This window comes from Sinocyclocheilus anshuiensis, unplaced genomic scaffold (assembly GCF_001515605.1).
Source record: "Sinocyclocheilus anshuiensis isolate Anshui unplaced genomic scaffold, SAMN03320099.WGS_v1.1 scaffold1658, whole genome shotgun sequence".
Lineage (NCBI taxonomy): Eukaryota > Metazoa > Chordata > Actinopteri > Cypriniformes > Cyprinidae > Sinocyclocheilus > Sinocyclocheilus anshuiensis.
The window spans coordinates 579,441-604,422 of NW_015547302.1; the positions used below are offsets into that span (position 1 = coordinate 579,441).

Here is a 24,982-nt window from a genome sequence, read left to right on the forward strand (position 1 = left end):
GATGGGGTTCAATGTGCAGGGATGGCGTGAGCACTGGGTTGGGAAAGTAAAATGATGCACAACAATGTACTAAAAGCAACCTTTGACCAGCTGAAGAAACCGATGACGTTCATGGTGTGTGATGTTTGCTAAATCTGTTTGTTAAATGATGTTTGTTAAATTATATGACCCAATGTTTTAGTTTCATCTACAGAAAAAAAAAAAAAATGCAAATATTGTTTTGGGGAAAAATAACCATAAAGTTTTATTGCGAACAAAACAAGGTCACATTGTTTAATTAAAACATTTTACAACTTTACAGTACATTTATAGTTACATGTAAGCATACCTTAGGTTTTTGTTCCATATACACATTAAAACTAATACATAGACCTTAAAATATACAAACAAACTTAAATAACCATACAGTCTTATTTCATGGAATGTGATGTTCAGACAAACTAGCCCATTTCTGAGCTGTACGATTACTGTACATCCTAGGAGGCTGGAAGACTAAGGTAAAACAGAGACGTCTGATTCCTTGGTCCAAGTGCGTATCTACACACATTAGCAGCACATCCCTCTAGCACCTTCCACTTGAGTCAAAAGAACAAGAAAAACACAAAAAAAGGAAGTGCCCTTTAAATTAGGAAGATAAATGTGCAACTTAATCCCAAATGTGTAACTGAAAGATCACATAAACATCAGATGCTGATATATTTTAGTGGTTTTAGCGTCATGTTGACTTATATCAGACACGGACTGACGTGCCAGATCACATGATTTAGATTAAACAAACATGTGTGAAGGGGTGTTAAAACGAAGGCACATACACACACGCACACATCCAATCCATCCAAAACAATGAAGTCTAGCATCAACAATCCTATAAAAGTGAATAAACTGGAAATAAATCTCAAGAAAAGAAAAGTACATAACAATCGTCCATCAGCATCAATCTTCTCTCTCTCTTTTTTTCCCCATCTGTCTGTCTGACACAACCCGGGGTGAAAGCGGAGGAGAAATCGTGCATTTGGATGCAGTCGATGAAGAGGACAAGTCTTTTTTTAATTTGTAAAACTCAGGCCTTTAAACAAAGGCCTTTTGAGCTGCCGTATGCCATGTGCAAATGCCCCCTATATGGAGGCAGGGAAATGAGACAGGGTTTCTTTTCTCATAGTGATGCACTACAGGTGTGATTCCATGGGACAGGTTTCCATGGTAATGAGCTACAGGTAAGAGTCTATGGGATGGCGTTCCTGCATCGATGGGCTACAGGTAGGAATCCATAGCAGGGGCGTAAGAGAAACCAAGGAAAGCCTCTGCCGCCTCGGTGATGCTGGCTGTGACTAAAGCGCTGTCCGGGGAGCAGCCGATTGAATTCGGCACTGGCTCGTCGGTGAACTCTGGGTCGAAGTGCCGCAAGTCATTAGGCCCCGTCTGAAACAAAAACACGTCAAAATTACACGACTGAAATCAACCGATAAGAAGCTGCAATATTTGCATAGCATGATTCTCTGCATTCTCTTGACACAAATCATGCCAGAATGACTAGGTCCTTTTTATCTCTAACATCCAGTGCTATGTTGTAATAACCCAAAGTCAACGCAGAAGAGCAGTGGAACATACCACGTTGGGGTTGAAGGGCGGTGTGAGCTTCTTGGCATTTAGATCATCCCAGTTTATGGGAGAGAAGAACATGTGGTTCTTGATCTCAGTCTACAAAAGTGAAATAGAAGATACATTAGACATAACAGCAACAAAACTGCTATTTAATATGATATGGCTAATATATAGTAAAAACGATATATATATATATATATATATAGCAGTGGCTTGTTCAGAATGTTATCGTACATTTCCGCTGTGTTACGGCTGTAGAACGGAGGCTGTGGAGAAACCAGAAAAACAATCAGCAATCAAGTACAAAGCCAAGTACTCAAGTCAATTCCAATTCAATTAAGCTAATTAGTTAAAATACATTCAATTAAAGGCACAAAATCTATTTATTTTACTGGAATAACTCACCAGGCCATATAACATTTCATACAGCACTGCACCCAAACACCACCAGTCCACTGTCCGGTCATACGGCTGTTTGTGTAACACTTCCGGTGCCAAATACTGCAAGACAAAAGGAGAAACATCAAGATGGGTAGGCTTACTAACTGCAAATGCAATTGCATTGTTTGAAAGCAACCGCTGTTTAACAATAAAAGTGAATGTTATTTACCTCTGGTGTTCCACAGAACGTTGATGTCATTCCATTGGGTTCTATGTTTTCTTTGCACAGGCCGAAGTCGGTCAGGATGATGTGTCCTTGAGAATCCAAGAGAATGTTCTCGGGCTTCAAGTCTCGGTACACGATGTTCAGCGAATGCAGGTACCCCAAGGCGCTCGCGATCTCGGCTGCATAGAACCGCGCACGTGGCTCCAGAAAGCATCGCTCCCGCTGCAAATGATAGAACAGCTATAGAAAGACAAAGAGAAAGAGGAGACAGATTAGGCCGTGCATTCCATATCCTGAATGGCATACTTAAGCAGGCTTTCTAGACTTCACAATCCCGAACAATGGCAGGAAATGAGAACGTACCCCCTCCGCTGCCCCTCAGAGACGTCTGTTGAGTTAGTCTAAACCACCATAGCTGCTAAATCTGGCTCCCCTACCTCACACACTTTCCCCTAACAGCCATTTCCTGAGGAGAGTTTCCTATTCAGAGCCCAGCTGCTCCTCTTTGCTTCTCATGAAAGCATGTCCTTTTTCTGTCTGCATATACCTCACTGTCTCCTTCAACATCTTTGACTATTTAATTTTTTGTCGCCCTCTCTTGTAAATATTGTTTTACTCCCTACTGTGTGTAACGTTAAAAAAAAAAATGCAAATGAAATAACGTACCTCTCCGCCATTGATGTAGTCCAGTACAAAGTAGAGTTTATCAGTAGTCTGAAAGGAGTAATGCAGGCCCACCAAGAAAGGATGCTTGACATTCTTCAGTAACACGTTGCGCTCAGACATGATGTGTTTCTCCTGAGGTCAGAGGTTAGAGATCATGATAAGAGGTCAACCAACCATCTAGGACTACTATGCTGTTATAAAACGCATGCATTCTCCAAAGCCTAAAGCAACTGTCACTAGAAGTGAATTAGAGAGGCTTTGTATGATTCCATACCTCTTTCTTCTTCAGGATGGCTTTCTTTTGCAGCACCTTGACTGCATAGAACTTCTCATCGCTTCGGTGGTGGGCCAGAAGAACCTTTCCAAAGCTGCCTTTTCCGATGACCTTGAGGAAGTCGAAGTCTGATGGTTTGGCGCTGGGGTTGGAAGAAGGGCCGAGGTTTATTTGCTGAGAAGGACTTGGCTGAAGAGGAGATGATTAGACAAATATGAATCATATATTGTTTTGTAGAAAGATGCATGATGCATACACACACATATGCTTTCATGACATAAATAAACGCAGAATTACCGGTGGGGAAGGGTTGCTGTTCATCAGCTCTGCATCTTGTGGAGGTGTCAAGTTCAAGATGGACTGGACCTCAGGACTGCAGGAAGAAAAGATCAGAGACTGATGATCAGATGCATGGTTTCAACAAGGACAACTTAGCAAACAAATAAGGAGATATGTCTGAATACACTAAAAAATATTATTTTTAAATAATTTTTAGTATATTAAAAATCATTTAAATTCAATTAATATATATATATATATATATATATATATATAATATAGTTATAATTTTATATTATTAAAATAATTATTTTGTCAATAATAAAATGTGAAAAAAAGTAGAAAAAACAACTTCTATACTTTTTTTTATTTTTTTTATAAAGGAACATTTATATTTTAAAACAAGTTTGTAAATATATAAATTTTCTTTGTAAATGAATACATATTTGAAATAAATTTGTAAACATGCACATCTTAAACAGATTTACATAAATTAGACTTACTGCTTGCATGCATAAGCGTTTGTGGAAAGCTTCTGGATAAAGTCATTCAGTCCCATCCTTCTCTGTTTCATAAAAGCTGCACATAAAAGAAAAAGCAAAGAGAGAGAGAGAGAGTCCATTAAAAAGCTAGATCACTTAATATTCTTTCCATTCTGTGCTAAAGTTGGCTCAGGAGATTCCATTCATCTGAAAAACAAAGCCTACCACTGAGATTAGCTACTAGTCCTCTTGTTTTAGAGTAGGTCAAGTCTGGAGCTGGGACGCCCGTCTCCGTTTGGATTGTCATTGCTGTAGTTTTCCACTCCGGGCCCGTAACCAAAACGACACAAAGCGCTTCTGAACTCCTACACTACTGTTCCAACTATTTAAAAGGCAGGGGGAGGAGGCTAGAGATCGCGTTCCGCAAAGAGGCGTGGCTTGGAGTGCGTTCTTAGAGAGGAGGCGTGGCCTGACGCAAGAGACTGTTTGCGGAGGCGTGGCCTGGCGTATGTACCGCAGGTTCTAGCGGAGTCAGCTGTGACGTCTATGAGGGGCCAGCTGTGAGTGAAGGGTACACAAGCACGTCACGCCCCAAAATCTGATGTTATGTTACATACAGTTGAAAACAAGATCTTCCCGCATCTAACAAGCTGAGCAGGACTACATGTTCTGTTGAGAGGAACGTGAAAACTTGAAAAATCGAGTCACTGTATCCATCTTTAATAAACAAACCTGCCTGCCTTCTAATACAGTCATAATACAAACAGTCCCAGTCTTGCTACACATTCTCATTGCTATTTTATTGCTAGAGTAAACAATGTATTCATTATAACCTAAGTGTAAAGATAAAGCAGAAAAGATTCGGTTGATTCATCATACCTTTCATACTTGGAAGTCAAAAGACGTCCAAAAACAACCACTGCCATTCCACAAGTGCACAACAGTCAATGAGTCAATGACTCTTTCACTCAACCCCCCCCCCCCCTTTTGTATCGGATCATTCAATGAATCGATTGAACTCGGTCACAAACCAGTCCGAACTAGACCGCCAGAGCCGTTAATCGAGTCCACTCACGACACTGAAGGAATAACGATCTCTGTCATAAGTCTGAATCGAACGGAACCGATGAGTGATAGTAAGAGTGTTTGGGCCGAAAAGTAACTGGGGCACACGAAATTACAATTGAATATACATGAAACAATTAAAATGTACAATTAAAATGTAATAAGATGTTAAATATGTGGCTACAAATGACATTCCACATCGCGATGTCAGGGCGTAATAATATCATGACGTAAAATAAGCCGAATCTGTTTTTGAGCGGGTGTTCGAAACGAACTGTTCGAAAGAACCGATTCGCGGAAAGTACGTTAGTTGGATTTCCCGGAATTAATTACTTCTAGGAAAATTCTAGAATGCATTCTTCTGCATTCTTTCCTTCTGTCATTTAGAGCCCGTATCAGGAAATGTACATAAGATCATGAAATGCCCTAGTTTGCCACAGTTATGCAACGCTATACCACAGCAGACAATTAATTAACGTCATTTAAAGTCACTCATACAGCTCAAGTTATAATAAATGTTCAGAACCTAAGCCTCAAAACGATTTAAACTCATAAATGGTTGAGCTGTGACAAAAACCATTTCGACTTTAACCACTTAGTTTAACATAATTATACTGTATCTAATTTTGCAACAAAGCATATTGTAGCTACAGTAGATCGCGACACTGAACCCAGCACTGTCCTAAACTTTACAACCGAATACATTCGAGTCACCAGCTTTTCTCACGCTAGTATTAGTAGACCAAATTACCGGTAGTACTAGTAACCGAACAACACTGAATAAAGATATCATGCATACATCTTATGTAGACACTGTTTCACATTGTTCATGATACAGTGCATTTAAAGCACTAAAATGTAATACAGCATTAAGGCTACAATAAACAACATGCCCGTAATCTTTTGGTTCTGCTTACATGTTGCAACGTAATTAATAGTGTAACCCTGTTAACCATTTTAACGTAGAAAACGTTTGAACACACCTTCAAGATGTTTGAATAAACCGCTATATAAACTATACATAGGTTTGTTGTGTATTTTATACATATCACTTGTTTATTATGATTATCGTATTCTTGAAAAAGTACAAACCTTTCAGTTCCGCTGAATTTCTCATTGTGCTGTAAATCCTGACAAGTCTCTTATGAAAGCCGAGACAGTAGCGTCTCTAATGTTTCGCAAAGGCAGAGCCAAGTGCCTTATCAGACTAAATCAATCTAGATATGAGTAAGGTGTTAAAACCGGGTCGCTGCTCCTGCACCTAGTCTCCAGTACACCCTAATTATAAGCGGCCACCTCCAGTCATTTAAATAAAAACAGTTCCATAAATACGAGCTTTCCGTGGTAAATTCTGCGAGATTCAACTTACATGTCAGCGGTGAAGTTTTGTCTTTCATAGGGTCAGGAAAGAGAGTAATGTGCCGCTGACACGCTTGATGAGGAAGTTTGGAGGTGAAAGAATTTTCTCAATCCGCCGCATTCCATCAGGGCTGATCTGACACCGGATCTCTGCGGGGCGGAGTCTCTCCAGCCCTCCAACAATGTGCTGCACTGTTTTCATGAGAAGCTAAAGCTAAATGAACATAGAGGCTGTCGGTCAAAACGCAGTCAGTTATCTACCTGGACAGTTTTTAGGTATCATTGGCGAGTGCAACTCAACTGAGACCAATGAAGGGACCAAGGGCTGATATGGAGTGCTGCAAAAAAAGTTTTGTATTCTCTCTGTACTGATTAAGAGAATTTAGATAAAGCCAACACCTCCCATAATTATCCACACCTCTCCAACACTAATTATATCTGATCAAATGCACATTATCATTCTTTGCTTGGTTTGATCAGCAGCTACGATTTTTCTCTATTTGCTTCTCTGTGTCTGCCACGGATGGGCATCCTGAGGTAACTAGAAATTACACAAGCTTCAGTCTGGATGCAACCCTTACAAAGCTCTGAGATGACTGAACACCTGAGAAGGGATGATGTCAATCCCTCAGATGACGACAACCCTGAATCAACATACAAATCTACCAAATTTTGCTATAAGTTTGATTGCAACATATAACCATTGCTGTTAACAGTTCGCCGTTTGTTTTAATACATGTCATTAACTAACTGCATTATTTTTATTGTACATTTCTGCCATGTACATCACCTTGACAGTCACCACTGATAAGCAACTCTTAATTTTCTGTGAAGCTGTTCTGCAACGATTTGTATCGTGAAAAGCAATATACAAATAAACGTGAATTACAGTTTGGCAAAGCATGAAAATGATCACACACAAAATACTCAAACACACAATCTTAAGACTCGGGCAAGTTGTCACACAGTATGAGGTAAGTCATATTGGAACCTAGGCTAATAGTTGGAAATTATTATGGGAATTGTTTAAATGATTATGTATATAATTCTAACAACTTTCCTGTGAGTTTTTGTATGTCATCACTGTCATACATTACACTCTTTTCGGTTCTCTATTTTTCGCAACAGTTTACGAAATGTTTTGAAACATTTTAACTTTCAGTTCTCAGTTCAATACACCCAATTTTGATTCTCTTCCCCTTCTGTCTCCTTGTGCTCATCTCATTCAGATTCCCTTCTTTTCAGTCTCTCATTCTTTGTGTAAATAGGAAGTGAACAGAGGTCTGGGAGAGGATAGAGAGACAGAGACAGCACACAGAGATCAACAGAGCTTCAGCCCTAAGTGTCCAAACACTTTGTTTATTTATGTTGGAAGATGGGGATTACGTAAATTCTTATTTAAATGCAGCTAAGCACTCAATACAGGACCTAAACATTATGCATACTAATGTGATCTTGGATCATACACTGGTTTCAAGAGCATTATGCAATTTCCTTCAGACACACACATTCACATGAATGCATACAAATATGTGCATACACAAACACACCTGTGACTCCATCAAGAGAAATTCTCAAGCTTATGAGATAATTTAGACAAATTTAAACTATGAGTAATGTAATATGAACACAAACAAATATATTAAAGATGTAGCTACTGTAGTTACAGATTCTTGTGCCTTCATAGGGACTGTACTGCATTATTCAATAACGAGACAGCTAAATGTTAGTGATTGCAAATTCCCTCATCTCCAGAGTGCTCCATATTTTGGCATGTTTCGTTAAATGGGAAAGCACATTTTATCCAGCAGACCAGTCCCAAGACACTCTGACTCCTCAAGACACTGTCCTCTCTGTACCTGTCCTGGGTTCAGTGTTAAGTTATGACAGGACAAACAGGAAAAATCAGCTTTCCACAGACTTCCAACAGCTTTCCATTTGCCCCTTTTCAAATAATCTTATCACCCTAACCTTTAAATGACTGATGAAATACAGCCATGTCATTCTGAGGGAATTTTTCCAAATCTTCTATCCACAGCGTCAATAACAGACCATTTATTAGTGAGTCATTAATTATGGGTTGTTTGGTCTACTTGAAATCATGAAAAATAAAAAACGCCTCCCTTGTCACTTCTCATCTACATCATAACCAAAAAAGTTTGGGGTCAGTAAGATCTTTTAATGTTTTTTTTTTTAATTTTTTTATGTTCACCAAGGCTACAATAATTAATAGAAAATACAGTAAAAACAGCAATATTGTGAAATATTATTACAATTTAAAATAACTGTTTTCTATTTGAATATATTTTAAAACTTAATTTATTCCTGTGATGGATTCTTGATAAATAGAAAGTTCAAAACAACAGCATTTATTTGAAATAGAAATCATTTGTAGCATTATAAACGTCTGTACTAATACTTTTAAAGGGGTCATATGATGCGATTTCAAGTTTTCCTTTCTCTTTGGAGTGTTACAAGCTGTTCGTGAATAGATAAGATCCCTGAAGCTGCAAAGACTAAAGTCTCAAAACCAAAGAGATATTCTTTATCAAAGTTAAGACTCTGCCACGCCCCCCTAAAACGGCTTGTTCTAACACGCCCCCACATATCTACCTCACTATGTGGAAATATTTGCATAATGCTGCCAAAATGTGCACGCAAAGAAAGAATGCAGAGGTCATTAGCAATCTCTCTCCAGTTTCTTTCTCTTCCGCCTCTCTCCACTCCTCTGTTGCGGCAAGAGGGGTGGGTTGGATGGGTGGTACAGACACAAACATATTCCATACTTTTTTTTTTCCTTGTGCAGGAAGTTTTCCAAGCTACGTGATCTTCCGCCATTTTCTTCCTGGGTCACGCACACCAGAGACAAGCTAATGAATGGGGAGAGACAGAAAGCAAAAGAAAGGGCTTTCTCCTTGTGTTTCCTGGAGTTTATTTAACCTGATTACACTTGAGATTTTTCTCACAAGTCAGCAATATTCATCTGAGTATTAGATGTCCTCCACACACCGAGGATCTCAATGGAAAATTTTGTTACTAGTTTAAGTATTTGCTATTGACTGTTCAAATGCGGAGTTTTGCGCATCGTGCGCGCGCGCGCGAGAGAGAGAGATACATCTGTAAGATACACTGTGTGCAACTTACATCCCTCTAAAAGAGTCTCCCTACTTCAACGAAGACAGTTTCCCCACCTTAGAAGGAGAGATCAACTACTTCCAGTCACAGGGCAATCAATTTAATGCACCCTTGCTTATATAAAAAAAGTACTTACCCTAAACTTTTCATTGGTAGTGTATCTGTTCTCTAAAATGGTTTGTGCAACATTAAAACTTTGTCATAAAAATGTACAAAAAGCCCAAAATAGAGATATTATGCCTAAAAAGAAAGTGTATTCTATCCTTTAAAATCATCCTTCGGAAAAGAAAAGTTCCTAAAGAAAAAAAAAATCATTTCTGTCAGGACCACTATCGTCAAAGATGATTGACAATTAGCATACAGTTTGGATTGGCGGTATGGGATATTGTTAAAGTTCAATCATTTTATGTACACATTTTAGAATTAGTCTGATTCAAGGAGAATCAGAAGGCTGAATCCCAACTGACAGAGGAGGAGTTGGGGATGGAGAAGGGTAATTAGCTATTGAGCAATGCGAAAACTGCTGATAATACTGAGGGACCTTATATATGAATGCTTAGATAGGTGTCGTATTCCCATATATAGGTAGATGGGGATCAGCTGAAGGTCAGCTGATGCGAGCTTGACTAACGTGACCTGCCAGAACTAACGCTACGCTTGATAATTCGTTAACACTGTCAGGAACAGTGTAGCAAATACAATGCATGTTAACAAGCACTTGACAAATGTGCGTGGTGCGTTTCAACCATTATCGAGTGGCATTGGGTGTTTGTAATTGAATAGTGTAGGAGTGTTTTATTCACAGAAGTGCTGTTTTGAGCACCTGCATAAAAATAGTTATTAAAGTTCAACTCTAAGCCTACATGGATCAAGGTAATAATGGGTTTTGCTTATACCAGCAAGGGAGAAGAAACAAAACAACTCAAAAAAGAAGAGAAGGAAGTACAATGACCAATCGCACCAAAGAGATCCTGAAAGAGCTATAAAGGTAAGTGAATGAGAAAAGACATACTAAAGAGAGGGAGAGAGAGTATGGAAATAAGGCAATAAATGAAAGAAAAGACTGGTGGAGAAAAAAGACAGAACTTACTGGTGTCAGATGGACAACAATAATCAGACTCAGGGTCTCCATGATAGTAGAGGTCCATTGCCTGGGAAAAAAAAAAAGAAGTAATGTAGGTCAGTGCAATATGTCTTCAATGAAAACACTCTTGTTGTCTTAGTACTGCATGTCTCTTTTGACCTATACACAAGTTTAATAACAGAATGAGGCCTTGGTCCTTGGAAGTGACACTGAATATTAGAATTAGGACTTTGCTTTATTAATAATGGGCTTTAGATTTACAGTCACATGAGTCAGTGGAAGACTTTCAAACAGTTTTATCATGCATGCACACTCATCACAGTGAAATTATGACTTTCAGATGGACTGTCACATCGGTCTTAATCTACAGCTCGCAAAAAATGAAATTGTGTGACATCTGGCTTACAGTTTAACACCCAAGCAGCAAGCTTTCTGTATGAAGTGAGTGAGAGAGAATGAGAGAGAGCTTGGAAGAGAGAGAGAACGACAGAAAGAGCAATTACCCAAATCCACTTCTTTAATAAGCTCCCTGGAGAGCCGGCTAACAGAATGCTGAAATATGTGCGCGATAGTATTAACATCTTTGCACGTGCACCTACGCTAAGCTTTCCCAGCCCATGTGTCTCACTGCTCTTTTATCTTGTGTAAACAGCTAAGTGGCTAAAATTAAGTTCAGACCAAAAAGAATGAAGAAGAATGGAAAATTAGTACAAATTTCAACAATTTCAATGCGTGTTTCACCATGTTCGACAACCAGAAAGCATCCAAATATATATATTATTTTAAGATTTTAATGATTTAGAGTTTAGTGTTTTTATGAAATATTTTGCTTTGTGTGCTTTGTGCTGTATTTCTCTAAATTGTATGATATATTTTGTTATCTAACGCAATGATACTCATACATTTTTGCATGAGACATTTGTTTGTGTGCTGACCTGTGTGCGCTGACGTGGTTGCCATGCCTCCTCGTGCCCGTAAGTGATGAAGGGGCCATTGCAGATGCAACATTCCAGCAGTACGGGGCTTCCCAGCAGGGGTGACATCGTCCAGGGGCAGATCACATGCCCCTCTGATTCGGCCTCCTTCACCTTACTATCGTTGTGATGGCGACTGAGCATCTTCCATTTCCTCACCTGTTGAAAAAAACAAATGAGGTAAGCTATTGTACTGACATGGCCTAGTAGTAAACTTTTTCGATGCCAAGGACCCTCAAATATAATGAAAATATATCCCCTTGCAAGGAATCCTCTTCTTAAATCCTATATTTAAGACCTGTGTATACTGTGAGAAAAATAGCGTGAAACTATAAAGACAACAATATTTGTTTACATATCATTTGCTTTACATTGATATTGTACTAAAGCCAAAATTAATGCTCATATATTACCGTTCAAAAGTTTGGGCTCAGTAAGATTTTTTTTTAAATATTTAAGAAAATGTATACTTTTTATTCGGAAAATATGCATTAAATTGATCAAAAGTGACAGTGTCAGAAAAGTGACAGAAACTTTTACGTTGTTACATAAATTTCTATTGCAAAAAAAATGCTATTCATTTGAACCTTGTGAACTTCAACTTCAACGTGAATCATCATCATTGGTTTCCTCACAAAGATATTGAGGAGCACTCCACTCCACTGTTTGAGCACTCAAACTGTTTTCACCATTGATGATAATAAGAAATGTGTCCTGAGCAGCAAATCAGCATATTAGAATGATTTCTGAAGGATCATGTGCCACTGAATACTGGAGTAATGATGCTGAAATGTTTTGCATCACAGAAATAAATTACATTACATCATATTAAAATAGAAAACTGTTGTTTTAATTTGTAATAATATTTCACAATATTATTGTTTTACTGTATTTTTGATCAAAAAAGTGTAGCCTTGGTGAGCATTTATTATTATTTATTATTTTCCTTTTATTTTATTATATATATATAATTTTATACATTTACATTATACAATTTTTTTTCTTACAGAAAATTTTCTGTTAACCCCCTGATGTAGCTGATGATTTTACCAAAAAAAAGTGACCCAGTACATTTAGCACAGGAATCTCCCTGAAACAATCTCAAGTCTTGTTCAAGGTCATAATGATAATAGTTCATGGATTCACTACTGCAGGGGTCAAAAAGAAAAGTTTAGTTACCAGCTCAGACTTTAACCACTAAGTCACAATACCCCATGAGTAAGCATGATGTGCAAAAACAACACAATAGGTGACACAGTAAAGTATAAATATAAGCATTTTGTCATCAGTGCTGTAACTCTTGTCATGTGCTTTTCTCATTAAATAAATAATCAACTAAATCGAGACATAAATCATCTCAGAGATCAAAGTTTTAGGGGTGAAATTCTCTAAGAATATATTACGCTAATAGCTAATAGAGCTGTGCATTTGCATGGGCTAACTGCGATGGTTTAGCACCCAATTCACTGGATAAAACACCTATTTTGGGATTAAAAAATACTTATTCAAAAGTGTCTGTTTAGCAAATTTTCCTCTAAAGGTCATTTAACTAGATCTAAATTTGACTCAAAGACACTGCTGAAAATGAAGTGTGTGTGTGTGTGTTCAGCTGTAATTGTGCTGATAAAAGTTCAAGGGTCAGTGAAAGACATCACTGCAGCGACTCAAGCTTATTCTATAATCCACAATAATCAGAAGGACACACACTGACACTTTGCCCTTTAGACTTTGATGCCAAGAATGAAGCACAGATTCCAGGGAAGGGAAAATGAAGTGTGTGTGTGTGTGTGTTCAGCTGTAATTGTGCTGATAAAAGTTCAAGGGTCAGTGAAAGACGTCACTGCAGCGACTCAAGCTTATTCTATAATCCACAATAATCAGAAGGACACACACTGACACTTTGCCCTTTAGACTTTGATGCCAAGAATGAAGCACAGATTCCAGGGAAGGGTGATCTTGGAACAGTAACTAGCCTTTCTTAAGGGCCTATTTGTGCACACACACAGCCTGGCTCAAATATTTCAACATCAAAAGCTGCCGATTATGTAAGTGCACTTACAGGAAAATGTTAAGATAAAAAACGGTTAATCAGCAACTCTTCCCTCCCCTCTCCTCCAAACAGTGTGCGAGCTTTCTCATGCAAGGCTTTGCACTGCTACTGTAATCGAAACTCTCTCTGACAGAGATTTTCTAGTCAATACAAAGTCATTATATTTTTGAATCCCTGGGGTGTGTTTGTGTCTGTTTATGTGTGTAGCCAGGGAGGTTAAATCGCACACTATAACTCTGTTTGAGGAGATTAGCCCCAAACTCTTGTATGGGATCGGTCTATGTGGAATTCCCAAAAGGCTTCCTCCCTCTGCATCCCATCACAAACCCAGCTGGGAACAAACGCTACTGAAAGTCCCATTTCCTTTGCCTCCTTGACATTAAATACTTTTGGGCAGTTATCCTGCACATATGTCCTGTGGTGTATAATGTTCCAGGCAAAATTATTATTTAAATATTATAATTATTATATTTAATAGGTTTATCTTTACTAAGCATAAAATTAGTTCAATTAAAGCCAAAGTAAATGTAGTTGCTTTGCCAATTACCAGACTGTATTGTTTAAAACAGATTTAAACAATTTTGTTTTCATTCTCTTTTCACTTTTTCATCGTTTACGTTCATACTTTTAATTATTTTTAATAAAATACTTTTATTATTTTATTATATAAAAATAAATTTATTCTGAACTCATACACATTTTAATTACAGTAAAAAGTGATTTGTGAAATATTATTACAATTTAAAACAACTTATTTAAATTATCTCATATTTTTAAATGTCTTTTAATATATTTTAAAATGTATTCCTGTGATGGCAAAACTGAATTTTGAGCAGCCAGTGACATATGATTCTTATTTTTAACAATGTTGAAAACAGTTGTTCTGCTTAATATTTTTGAAAACTATGATCCATTTTTTTTCAGGATTGTTTGATGAATAGAATGAAGGACATCATTTATTTGAATTTTATTTTTTTTTATTTTTTTTTTGCAACAATGTACGAGTCTTTACTGACACTTTTGATCAATTTAATATCCTTGGTGAACAAACGTATTAATTTCTTTAAAAAATGTACTGACACTAAACCTTTGAGCGGTATATATACAATATATTATATTAAAATACATAATATTTGAGTGTATAATCCAACTAAATCTATTCTGCAGAACATTTTTAGTTTGCAGTTTTTCATGCTGATAAGATATGTACTTTTAAAAATGTATTTGTCCCATTTCAAATGAAGTTTCAGAGGCAAAACGTGATTAAAAACTGTGGAATAGAGAAATGGTGACCAATAGATTTAGAAGTTCACTTATTCATATAAAAATTAACATATCATTATGATGTTGAAAAAAGAAAAAAGTTGAAAAAAATCATGAATATGTCATGTGTCAACTACCATTTATCAGTTTCTATAAAGGCTAAAAATGTTTTATCAGCGCTTTAGCGTGCGAGTCTTGTCTGTCCAACCCAAGCTATCTAAATGATGACATACCATAAAGCTAAGTTGTTTTCATGTAAATCTATTTTAATGAATGCAGACAAACCCTGCCATTAAAATAAAAAATAAAAACACTTTATTTATGAATCATTTTTGCCATCCTCAGATGTCCCCGAAGGCAGGTTTACTGAGATTTAGCTCAATACTGTGGTCATTTTTGTCCCTGAAGTATAGCGAAGTAAAGCCCTACACACTAAATCCTGTAAGCATAATTAAACCCGCTTTGAACCGGGAAAGTATTCCATTCCCACAGAATAAGCATTACTTCCCTCCTAAAATCTATTAGCCTGCTGTGCTTCTTTGTAGGAGGATTGCGGAACAATTCAGTAAAGATTACAGAATGATTCAGGCCTTTTCTACACCAGTACAAACCTCTCTAAATATAATCGCTCCTTCAACACGATGGTGGAAAATATATAAAGTAGGTGAAGGTCACGAACTTCCTCAGAAGAACTTCTACCCAGCTGACACTGCTGGCCCACGCTTGGAAGGTGAGAGGGAATTTGGCTCGGAGCCACCCTTGACTGGCACAGCACCAGAGAGTTAGCATAAGTGCCAAGGGGAAAAAAACAAGGGGCCCAAAACAGAGATAAAGAATCACCTGAACCAGAGCAGGAGGTCTGATTGGAACTGACGCTGATGTTTAAGGGCTTTGGTGACAGCACTTCTGTGTGGTGTGTTTTCCCCTGAAACCTAGTAACCATTAGCCGCATTAACCCCAACTATTCATAAGGGACACAGGGTTATAGTGCCAGAGATGAGACGCGTGAACAAACAGATAAAAATAGTACTTTGCTAATTGGCTGACAGTCCAGAAGCCATAATTGTATAAGCCTTATAAGACTTATACAACACAAATGCTGTTTAGTACTGATAAAAGTCAGAGTTATTATAATAATAACTAATTATAGTTAACTAAAACTATTAAAAAATGTGTTCCTTAAAATGAATGTTAACTGAAATAAAATAAAATATAAAAAGTGTAAAACTCATTTCAGCTAGTTGCCAAAGCTGCATTGTCATTTTCATTTAGTTTAACTTGACGTACTAAAATAAAAATTAACAAAAACTGTACTGACATATTTAAATAAAAATCTAATTAAAAAACTATATCACATTATAAAACTATATTTAAAAAACTACAACAGTATCTCAGTAATTTTAAAATAACACCGGTAACAAAGTCCGCAGCGTCTCAGCAGGGCGAGGAAAACGTTGCTTGATCCGTTTGTTGACAAGACGAGTCAAAGCTCTGGAATTCCAGTCACTGAGATCAAAACAGTTTTGAATTTACGAGAACTAATGATACATACTCTGGATTGTGAACAGACGATGGCAGAAGTGTGTGTTTTTGTGGTTGTGTTTGCCCAGAAGAACATTTTATAGCTCAGAAGTTGCTCTTTCGTGGCTCAGGAGACCTTTGTTTAAGTATTATTGTTGTCTCAGATGTTTCTCCTCAGGTAAAATAGAAACAGAAGAGTATAAAGCAATACAATTAGCAAACTAGCATATGTCAGATCACTTGGTTCTGGGAGAACGAAATGAGAAATGTTTGAGTTAATTTTGACGTTAGATGAAATCTGACCTTTAGAGGAGACACATGTCTTTTTCTCAGGAGATAAATCTATAAAGGAGACTTGAGCAAGTTTCTATTTGTGTTTTATTTAATCCCATTACAATCTTGCAGAAAAAAAAATGGAGAAATTAACAGGATCACATGTGTCATTTCCCCCCTATGGATTTCTTTGTTTTGCAGAACACAAAAGAAGTCTTTTTCTTTTTTTTCTCCATACAATGAATGTCAATGGGGTCCAATGTTTTTTGTCCATACAATACAAAGTCAGTGGAGTCCAAAACAACAGTTGAAACATTTTTAAAAATGCTTTATTCTGCAGAAGAAAGAAAGTCATAGAGGTTTGGAATGACATGAGGAGGGTGAGTAAAAGATGCCAGAATTTACATTTTTGGATGAACTGTTCCTTTAAACAAAAGTCTCTGATTATGTTACCGTTTAAAAGAAACAAATGAGATATTAAAAATGTCTAATTTTGTCAGCTGAATTCACTTTAAACCCTCTACATTGAAGAGTTTAATCAGTTATAAGCAATTAGAGAGTTAATATAATCATCATGACGGGAACAATCTGCTTCACTACTTGTATTTTAATATGAAAATATCAAATTTGTATATAATCTTTGTATTAAATAAAATACTTGTGTTTTATATCTTATATATTACAGAAACATTTTCAGTTAAATTATAATTTGCCTGTATAGGACTTTTCACTTTTTTTCATTTGTTGCTTATTTTGTTCAATTGTTTTATAAAATCCTTTATTTTCTCAATTTTTCCATGGGCCCCCCCTTTTCAATTTATTTTTAAAAAGTTTTCTGTCAAGCAAGACTTGAGATGCTTAAAATATTAGAGGATGAATAGACGCATGAATAAACAATTGACAGATGACCGAAAAGTTAATAAACACTACACTGAAGAGCTTAATCAGTCATAACCAATCAGAAACTTAATATAATCAACATGACGGGAACAATCTGCTTCATACAATAATTATTTAGCAGATTCTCCAAACAAATCACATACGATCTCATCATGACTCACAGTACTGAAGCAGCCCCCTTCATCTGAAGGCCAGCGCAATGTGGTCAATCAAACTTTATGCTCATTTCAACCCAGCGAAACCTGGCACTATAAAAACTGGCCCTGCGTGTGTGCGTTTGTGTGATCCGCAGACCTCATGAGTGACGAGTCATCGGCACAACCCCCCGCTCCTTGCATCTTTCTGCCACATTAATTCCAAACACACACAAACACAAACAAGCACACAAACCCACATGCAGAGCGAGAGGGAGCCCTACTGCTCTCCATATTTTCACTGGGCGTGAAATAAAAATCCTTCCAGGCAACATCTACTGTAAAACACAATCATGTTCCTCCTAAAGAGTCAATAAAACGAAATAAATGAAACACAATACAGATCCATCACAAGCCCAGGTTACTGGGGGAGAGTTTGGAAGGACTTTAACTACAAAATCAAACCTCAGCTGTTGCTTAAGCATCATAATAATTAAAACGATGACGATGGCTGCGGCTCCTGCGATTCCGTCATTCTCACCCATATATACGTTACATAACTTCAGCCTCGAGACCGACTTGACACAAAACGATGTGTCATCTCTCTCGCTTTTCTCTCTCCCATAATATTTCCTCTTCTCCCCTCCCATTCTCCCTGTCAGGACACATATATTTTTAACCCAACCTAACCTTGATATACAAGCCGCCCATTGTAGCTCCTACACATAATTTATGAATAAAGCAACTCAGACATTAGTTCTCTGGCTATTTGAGAAGTGCTTGTGGCAAAGCAGAGAAGTAGGAAAGAGGTTATCAAATCAATCAAACACAAAATCCAACCAACCTCAGATGGCTACAGGTTTGGTCATTGTTCTGTAATTGACACTGTCTGTCTGTCTGTCTGTCTGTCTATCTATATAGTGCTGCAAATAAAACAACAAATAAGACCAATCAAGATATAAGACAGCTAGATTAATATGTTGCATAAAATATTAAACTTAAAATTTTAAAGATGGAAATCATATTAGTTCATTCAGGGGTTTTCAGACTTTTTATATCCAAGGACTCCCAAATATGACGGTCCACATGTAAGGGACCCCTTTCCTAAAATATAAAGCTATATATTTTTATGAATATCGACCCATTTATGCCCTGCGAGAAAAAATAGTAAATGTCATATTATAAAAATAAAAGTAAAACAAATTCTTAAAATATATATCTAGACAATATTTACTTTGTATTAAATTTTAACATGAAAATATTCAATAAATTTGTTTTTTTTTTTAATCTTTGTAATTTTTTGTGTAATATTCTTTTTATATTATATTTTTTGTTCTGTAACTTATACATTACAGAAACATTTTCAGTTAAATTCAAATTTATTTATTTTTTTAATTTGTTGCTTGTGTTTCATAAAATCCTTTTATTTTCTCTGAAAATTTCAACAGACACTCTCAAACCCCCTTGCAACCCCTAAATTAGTTGATCACAATATCAGATTAAGTGAACTTTACATTTTAAATATTTTCACTAATATTTTCAGTGCAAGTAGAGATTTTGTCATGTGCCCAGGTAAAATTAAAACTGGCAATTTATTATTAAGTTTTCCTTTCTTTGTTCAAAATGTTTCACACATTTTTTTTCTTGAGAATATTGTTTTTATTGGCAATTTGGAATGCAATTTATAGATTTATGCTGTGTCCCCACATCACATTCCATTCTGTTAGACATTCGCAATGTCCAAACAAAAGCCAGATACTTCCTGTTAAGTATTAGCAATGGATAGGATGAATTCTGTGATGTTTGCAATGTCAGTTGGTTTGTGTCACTGTAAAACATTCCATCATGTTTGATAAAATCACAGAAATTGGTGTGACTAAAATTTCAAGTTGACACCTTATGCAAGCTAACATTGTTCCTCACTGAGCAATGCCTAACTTTAGCTCTTAATTTCCATTCTGTTAGCATCCAACCTATTAATTTTCATGCCATTGTGTAATTAATCAAATGATATGCTTCTGCAGTTAAAAAAGTGCCAGAGCTTGACCACAGCACATTTCTGAGAGTTTAACTTCCTTAAATAACAACACATACAATATAATGTCAAACTGCCTGTCTGTTACATAAACTGAGGCTGCATATAGTGAGCAGAGATGCTGTCTGTAGGGATGACTGAGATACAAACTCCCTCTGAGCTCGGTGTCATCTGTGTCTCTGAGAGCCAATCAAACAGTCAGGGGAGCAACTGCGGGAGAAAGTGAGAAAGCGCTCAACTCAGCTAACCTAGTGCAACCCAATGAAGCTGTTTAGCATTGCTAAATGGAAAGACAACATGCTCAGCCTCTTATGCATCCCTACGGCACGCTAAGATTAAAAGCTTGCACTGAAAGGGATCAGAATAAACAAGCGAAATGGGGGAAAAAATGACATTAAGTGTGTTTTTGTAGGTCCTGAAGTATGGATGGCATAGCCATTACTAGACACTATTTATGATTGTGATTTTCTTCACGTTTGCTGTAAACTGCAGTAAGCTATCTGAGGTTATTTCAATCTGAACCCTAGCATGTAGCATGTTTTGCTCAAACTTTCGCCATGGCATTAGAGCTGGTACACCGTTGTCGCTTGCGAAATCAAAATGACGGTGCCTTGAGTGGAAGTTACAGATTAAGGGGCGGTAATATTATAATGAGATCCCTTTGCCACGTCACCAAGGGAGCGAAATCAGACGCGCTCGTTTTCTCAGACGCTTGCAGAAAAAGGCTTACCTAAACAAAGTGATTGGGTTAATCTTTTTCACGTTTTCTTGGTTGGTAGATGCACCAGGGACCTGATTATAGCACTTAAAACCTGGAAAAGTCAGATTTTCATGATATGTCACCTTTAAGTACAAGTAGGGATTTTATGTACCCAGGTAAAATTGGCAATTTATTAAAGAATATCCAAAATGTTTCTTTTTATTTTCTTTCTCTCATCAAAATGTTTAAAATAAATGTTTTCTTGAGAATAATGTTTTAATTGGTCTAAAATTTCCGTAGTTTTTTTTTTTTTAATCGGAAAGCTCTCAGTTCCAATAAAACAACAAATTAAATGCAGCCAAATACAACACTGTGTACTTGACAAAAACTGCAATTAAATTTTTTTTTACTGGCTGTCATGCAAGACTCAATATTGAACTCTTAGAAGAATCACTCCTGAAGGATGAATAAATGCATGAATAAACAATTAACAGATGACCGAAAAGTTAATAAACAGACAGTTTCCCGACCTTGCATGTCTTGTTCTTGTCCGGCTGGCAGGGTGTGCACGGGCCACAGGGCTGACAGAGAGGGCTGGGGGGGTGAGGGAGGCAGTATCCTCCAGGACTGTAGTGGCAGCAGCCGTAAGGTGCTGGGAAATGTGTGTACCACAGGTCCTGGCCCTCCTGACATTTCGGACATGGAGACAGGAAGCCCTTAGCCTGGACCTTCTCCACATTCACCTTCGGATTCCTCATCCACCTGCGCACCTTAAGGCAAAACATGAAAGAGTTTACATCTATAAACTATATAATGGGTGGTGGTGCATAGTGATTCAAGGCTCAAGAGCTGGTAACCAGTAAGTTGGTGGTTAACTTGACCTGGAGTAGGAACCTAAACAAATTCCACTGCTCATGTGGTGATAAAGATTGCAATAAATTTCCATGAAATGCTTATCAAACCATGGGTTGTATTGACAACATCTAGGATAAATATGTTGGGTATAGATATGAAATCCCAGATGTTGCTCATTTATAGCTCAGGATATTTAATGGCATTCTCAGAAAGTTTCACTTAAGAATCAGCTTTGTGTCTGATATTTCTCTAAAAACTTCTTAGGATACCTGACTTTGAAATTTAAATATTTCAGGATTACATAAGGGCAAGGGAAACACATGACAGGAACCATAACTATGAAAAAGACCAAATAAAAGACATGAAAACATGAACATAAACCAAAACCAACCGTGACACTTGATAAATTTGAGCACAGTTTTGTGACGTTGACATCTCTTCTGGTACTGTAGATGAGACATGTGACAATGCATAAGTAGGATGGAGTATTTTATGCAGCTAATGGCTCTTGTGAAACCCAGTTGTCAAATACCATGTTTCTCAAAGAATCTAAGTAGACAATTATAATATTTCGTCATGTGAAAACATCTTGATTTGTCTGAGGCAATCTGTGGATATGAATTTTGGAGTGACTGACTTAAAGAGGCAGGGCACAGGGTCGTATGTCTTCTTTGTAGTTTACAATGTATTTAATGACTTCAATCCCTTGAGTGAAAAGCAATTTTCTAGGCCCCAGGAAATCCTGTAACTCATGGCGAGCACAAGCTGAGAGATTTCCACTTCTCACTTCATTTCATACAGCTGCCAAACTGCCAGATGAAAAAACAATCTCAAAGCTCTATATGATCAAACCTTTGTCTTTTTTTAGAATGGGGAAAAAAATCCTGAAATTAATGAAAACAATGCTTCTCAATGTCCTACATACATAAACAGTTACACCGTATAGTCAAATCCCAACAATTCACTGCTCTCTTCCTCTCTCAGATTTTCAAAGTCAGGTCATTGTATGTTGTCACTGTGGCAGTACACTAGCACTGGCTTTAAGCTTCCAAGACCTTACTCTTCTCTTCTTAAAATAATAATAATAATAATAATAATAATATTTTAAATATTGAAAAATGAATAATAAAATTAATTATATTAAATCTATTAATTAAACTGAATCAATAAATTATCATGTCGTATTGATTACATTTAGTCAATTTTACTTTGAAGTACAATTTTACTAAAATGGCAAATAATTTTAGTCAACAAAAATATCTTAGTTGACAAGAAAGTGCAAAATTAAGATATTTAAATATTTTATATATAAATCTTGCCTCGTCTCATCTCATCTCATTTGACATGCTGCCTGTTCTGTGCAGTAGCTATGTAAGTGTGTTATTGTTATAATCTGGATTGTCAGGCACATGAATCATTCTTTACAGGAATCAAACGGCGAAGCAACGGCAACTCAATAAACCACTCCAAACACAGGCTCTACTGATGACTCAGCAACCCACCAAACTTTAGTCACTAGAGAAAAACATCAGTATATGTGTGTGTGTGTGTGTGTGTGTGTGTGTGTGTGTGTGTGTATATATGTATGTATGTATGTGTGTGTATAAGCACATGAATCATTCTTTACAGGAATCAAACGGCGAAGCAACGGCAACTCAATAAACCACTCCAAACACAGGCTCTACTGATGACTCAGCAACCCACCAAACTTTAGTCACTAGAGAAAAACATCAGTATATGTGTGGGTTAGTGTGTGTGTGTGTGTGTGTGTTGCCCAGTGCAAAGACACAGAGCAAGTTAACAAACCCGCATGAGTCAGAACACACAGCACACTCCGGTTGTGTTAATGCTACACACGTATGAGACAACACTGCAAGCTGACCTACAAAAGACAAACATCAACCTTGGCACTCCAGAAGATTCTTTCTCTCTCAGTCTCGGTGTACACATAAATTCATAATAATCCAACAAAACCATCTCACTGAGTCACTCCCTGACACTCCATCTGCTGTGTGTGTATGTAGGAGTCTGGACTCAATGCCAAACCACACACACTTTCTCGCTTATAACCAAACCAAATACATTATATTTAAATAAATAATTCAAAACATGTTTAGATTGGCCATTACAACAGTCACAAATCATTTTTGTTAAAATGCAAACAAAAGAAACCCATAAATAATCTCAATACTGATGTCAAATGACATTGCAAACTTACATGCATATTCACAGCTGGCCATCAATCTCACAATCATGACACAAACAGCCCATTGTGTATATACACAATATTTAACGGTACCCAGGGGTGTCTCAACTGGGAGGAAAAGGGGGAGAGAGTGCAATTTGTTTATGCTCATTTCCTCTATTTGTTCATTTAGATGACCTTTGTTGTCATCTAATGCTTACTTAATCTTTATAAGCAGTAACATTTGAATAAAATAACAATAAAATTGTATTTAATTTAAAAAAAGCAGTAATAATTGAATAATTAAACCCTGTTAAATGTAATATTTGGCAAATGTCAAAATGAATATGCATGGTTTATAGTGCACATTATAATGCTGTGATGCCTAAATTAATTTGTAGCATTTAAAACTATTTATTGTAATTTGTAATGTTTTATATATATTTTTGCATATTTAATATATACATTTTATATTTTTTAAAAATCTATTTTATTATTTATTTAGACAAAATATTTATTTAAATGTAATAATATTTATTTTATTTCAATATTTATATTTATTTACCAAAATGCTATATAATTTTAATATCAGTCATAACATGAAAGAAATTGTTGACTATTGACTGAATTTTGCATCCAAAAATCATAAATACAAATACAGTTATTGCAAATAACCACATACATACATGCATATATTTTTTTATCCATAAACATGCAAATATACATACTTTACTTCCTCCATAGAGAAAATTACTTTTAAAACTTTAAAACATTTCTGTGCTTTTGCAGAGAAAAAGAAGACAGGTTCAAGAAATGACTGGAGTCTTCAAACTAAATTCGTCCACATAAGCACCACCATGCAACATGTCAGAGCATGTGCACTAACCACCAGGCCACGTCTCCAACTAAACAACAGTTTTAAGTCTCCACCAGCCACAAAAGTTCTGCACACAGCACCAAACATTTTCACACACTCACCTTCCTCTTGACAAACTGGAAGGCAGAGCACTTCTTAAAGGAGAAAGACTGTTTCTCTGCATTATGGACCAGCCTCATGGCCTCTGGCCGGCCCGCGCACTCTGCGGACCCCAGCGTGATGCCTTAGAGAGGGACAAAAAGGTGAAAACACGATTGTGAGGTCTTCTGTGTTGCCTGAAGCAATTACGACAGCAAAAATCTGTGATATCTGTTGCCTGATGAGCACATATGTGTGTGTGTGTGTATGTGTGTGTACATGGGCATCTGTGCATGTGGTCATACCTGTGTTGTTGTCTTCCCTGGTCCAGGTTGTTATTATTGTCACTGTTGACCGATGATATCAGTGCTGCGCTGATGCTGCGAGTCTGTCCCGATGATGCTGCTGGATTTCACAGAATGTTTTTGCAGCACCACCGCTGTGTGAGTGTGTGTGTGTGTGTGTGTGAGAGAGAGAGACAGACAGACAGAATGAGATGGAGCCGAACAGACACCTTATCAATGTGACAGAGAGAGTGCTGCAATCGGAGAGAAGCGCACCTTCCTCCCTGCCCTCTTTCTCTC

General features: G+C 37.0%; 1 protein-coding gene across 1 annotated transcript; it reads right to left on the reverse strand.

Annotated features, from left to right (window-relative positions):
- Nucleotides 1-221: 221 nt before the first annotated feature.
- sgk1 (serum/glucocorticoid regulated kinase 1) lies at nt 222-24,980 on the reverse strand. Its single transcript, XM_016503834.1, is given in 14 exon segments — nt 222-1,419; nt 1,609-1,765; nt 1,810-1,868; nt 2,008-2,103; nt 2,213-2,449; nt 2,876-3,007; nt 3,150-3,338; nt 3,447-3,522; nt 3,932-4,007; nt 10,560-10,620; nt 11,489-11,686; nt 20,934-21,173; nt 24,422-24,543; nt 24,704-24,980. Coding segments are annotated over 13 exon segments (1,767 nt in total). The 5' UTR covers nt 24,500-24,543; nt 24,704-24,980; the 3' UTR covers nt 222-1,251.
- Nucleotides 24,981-24,982: the final 2 nt, after the last annotated feature.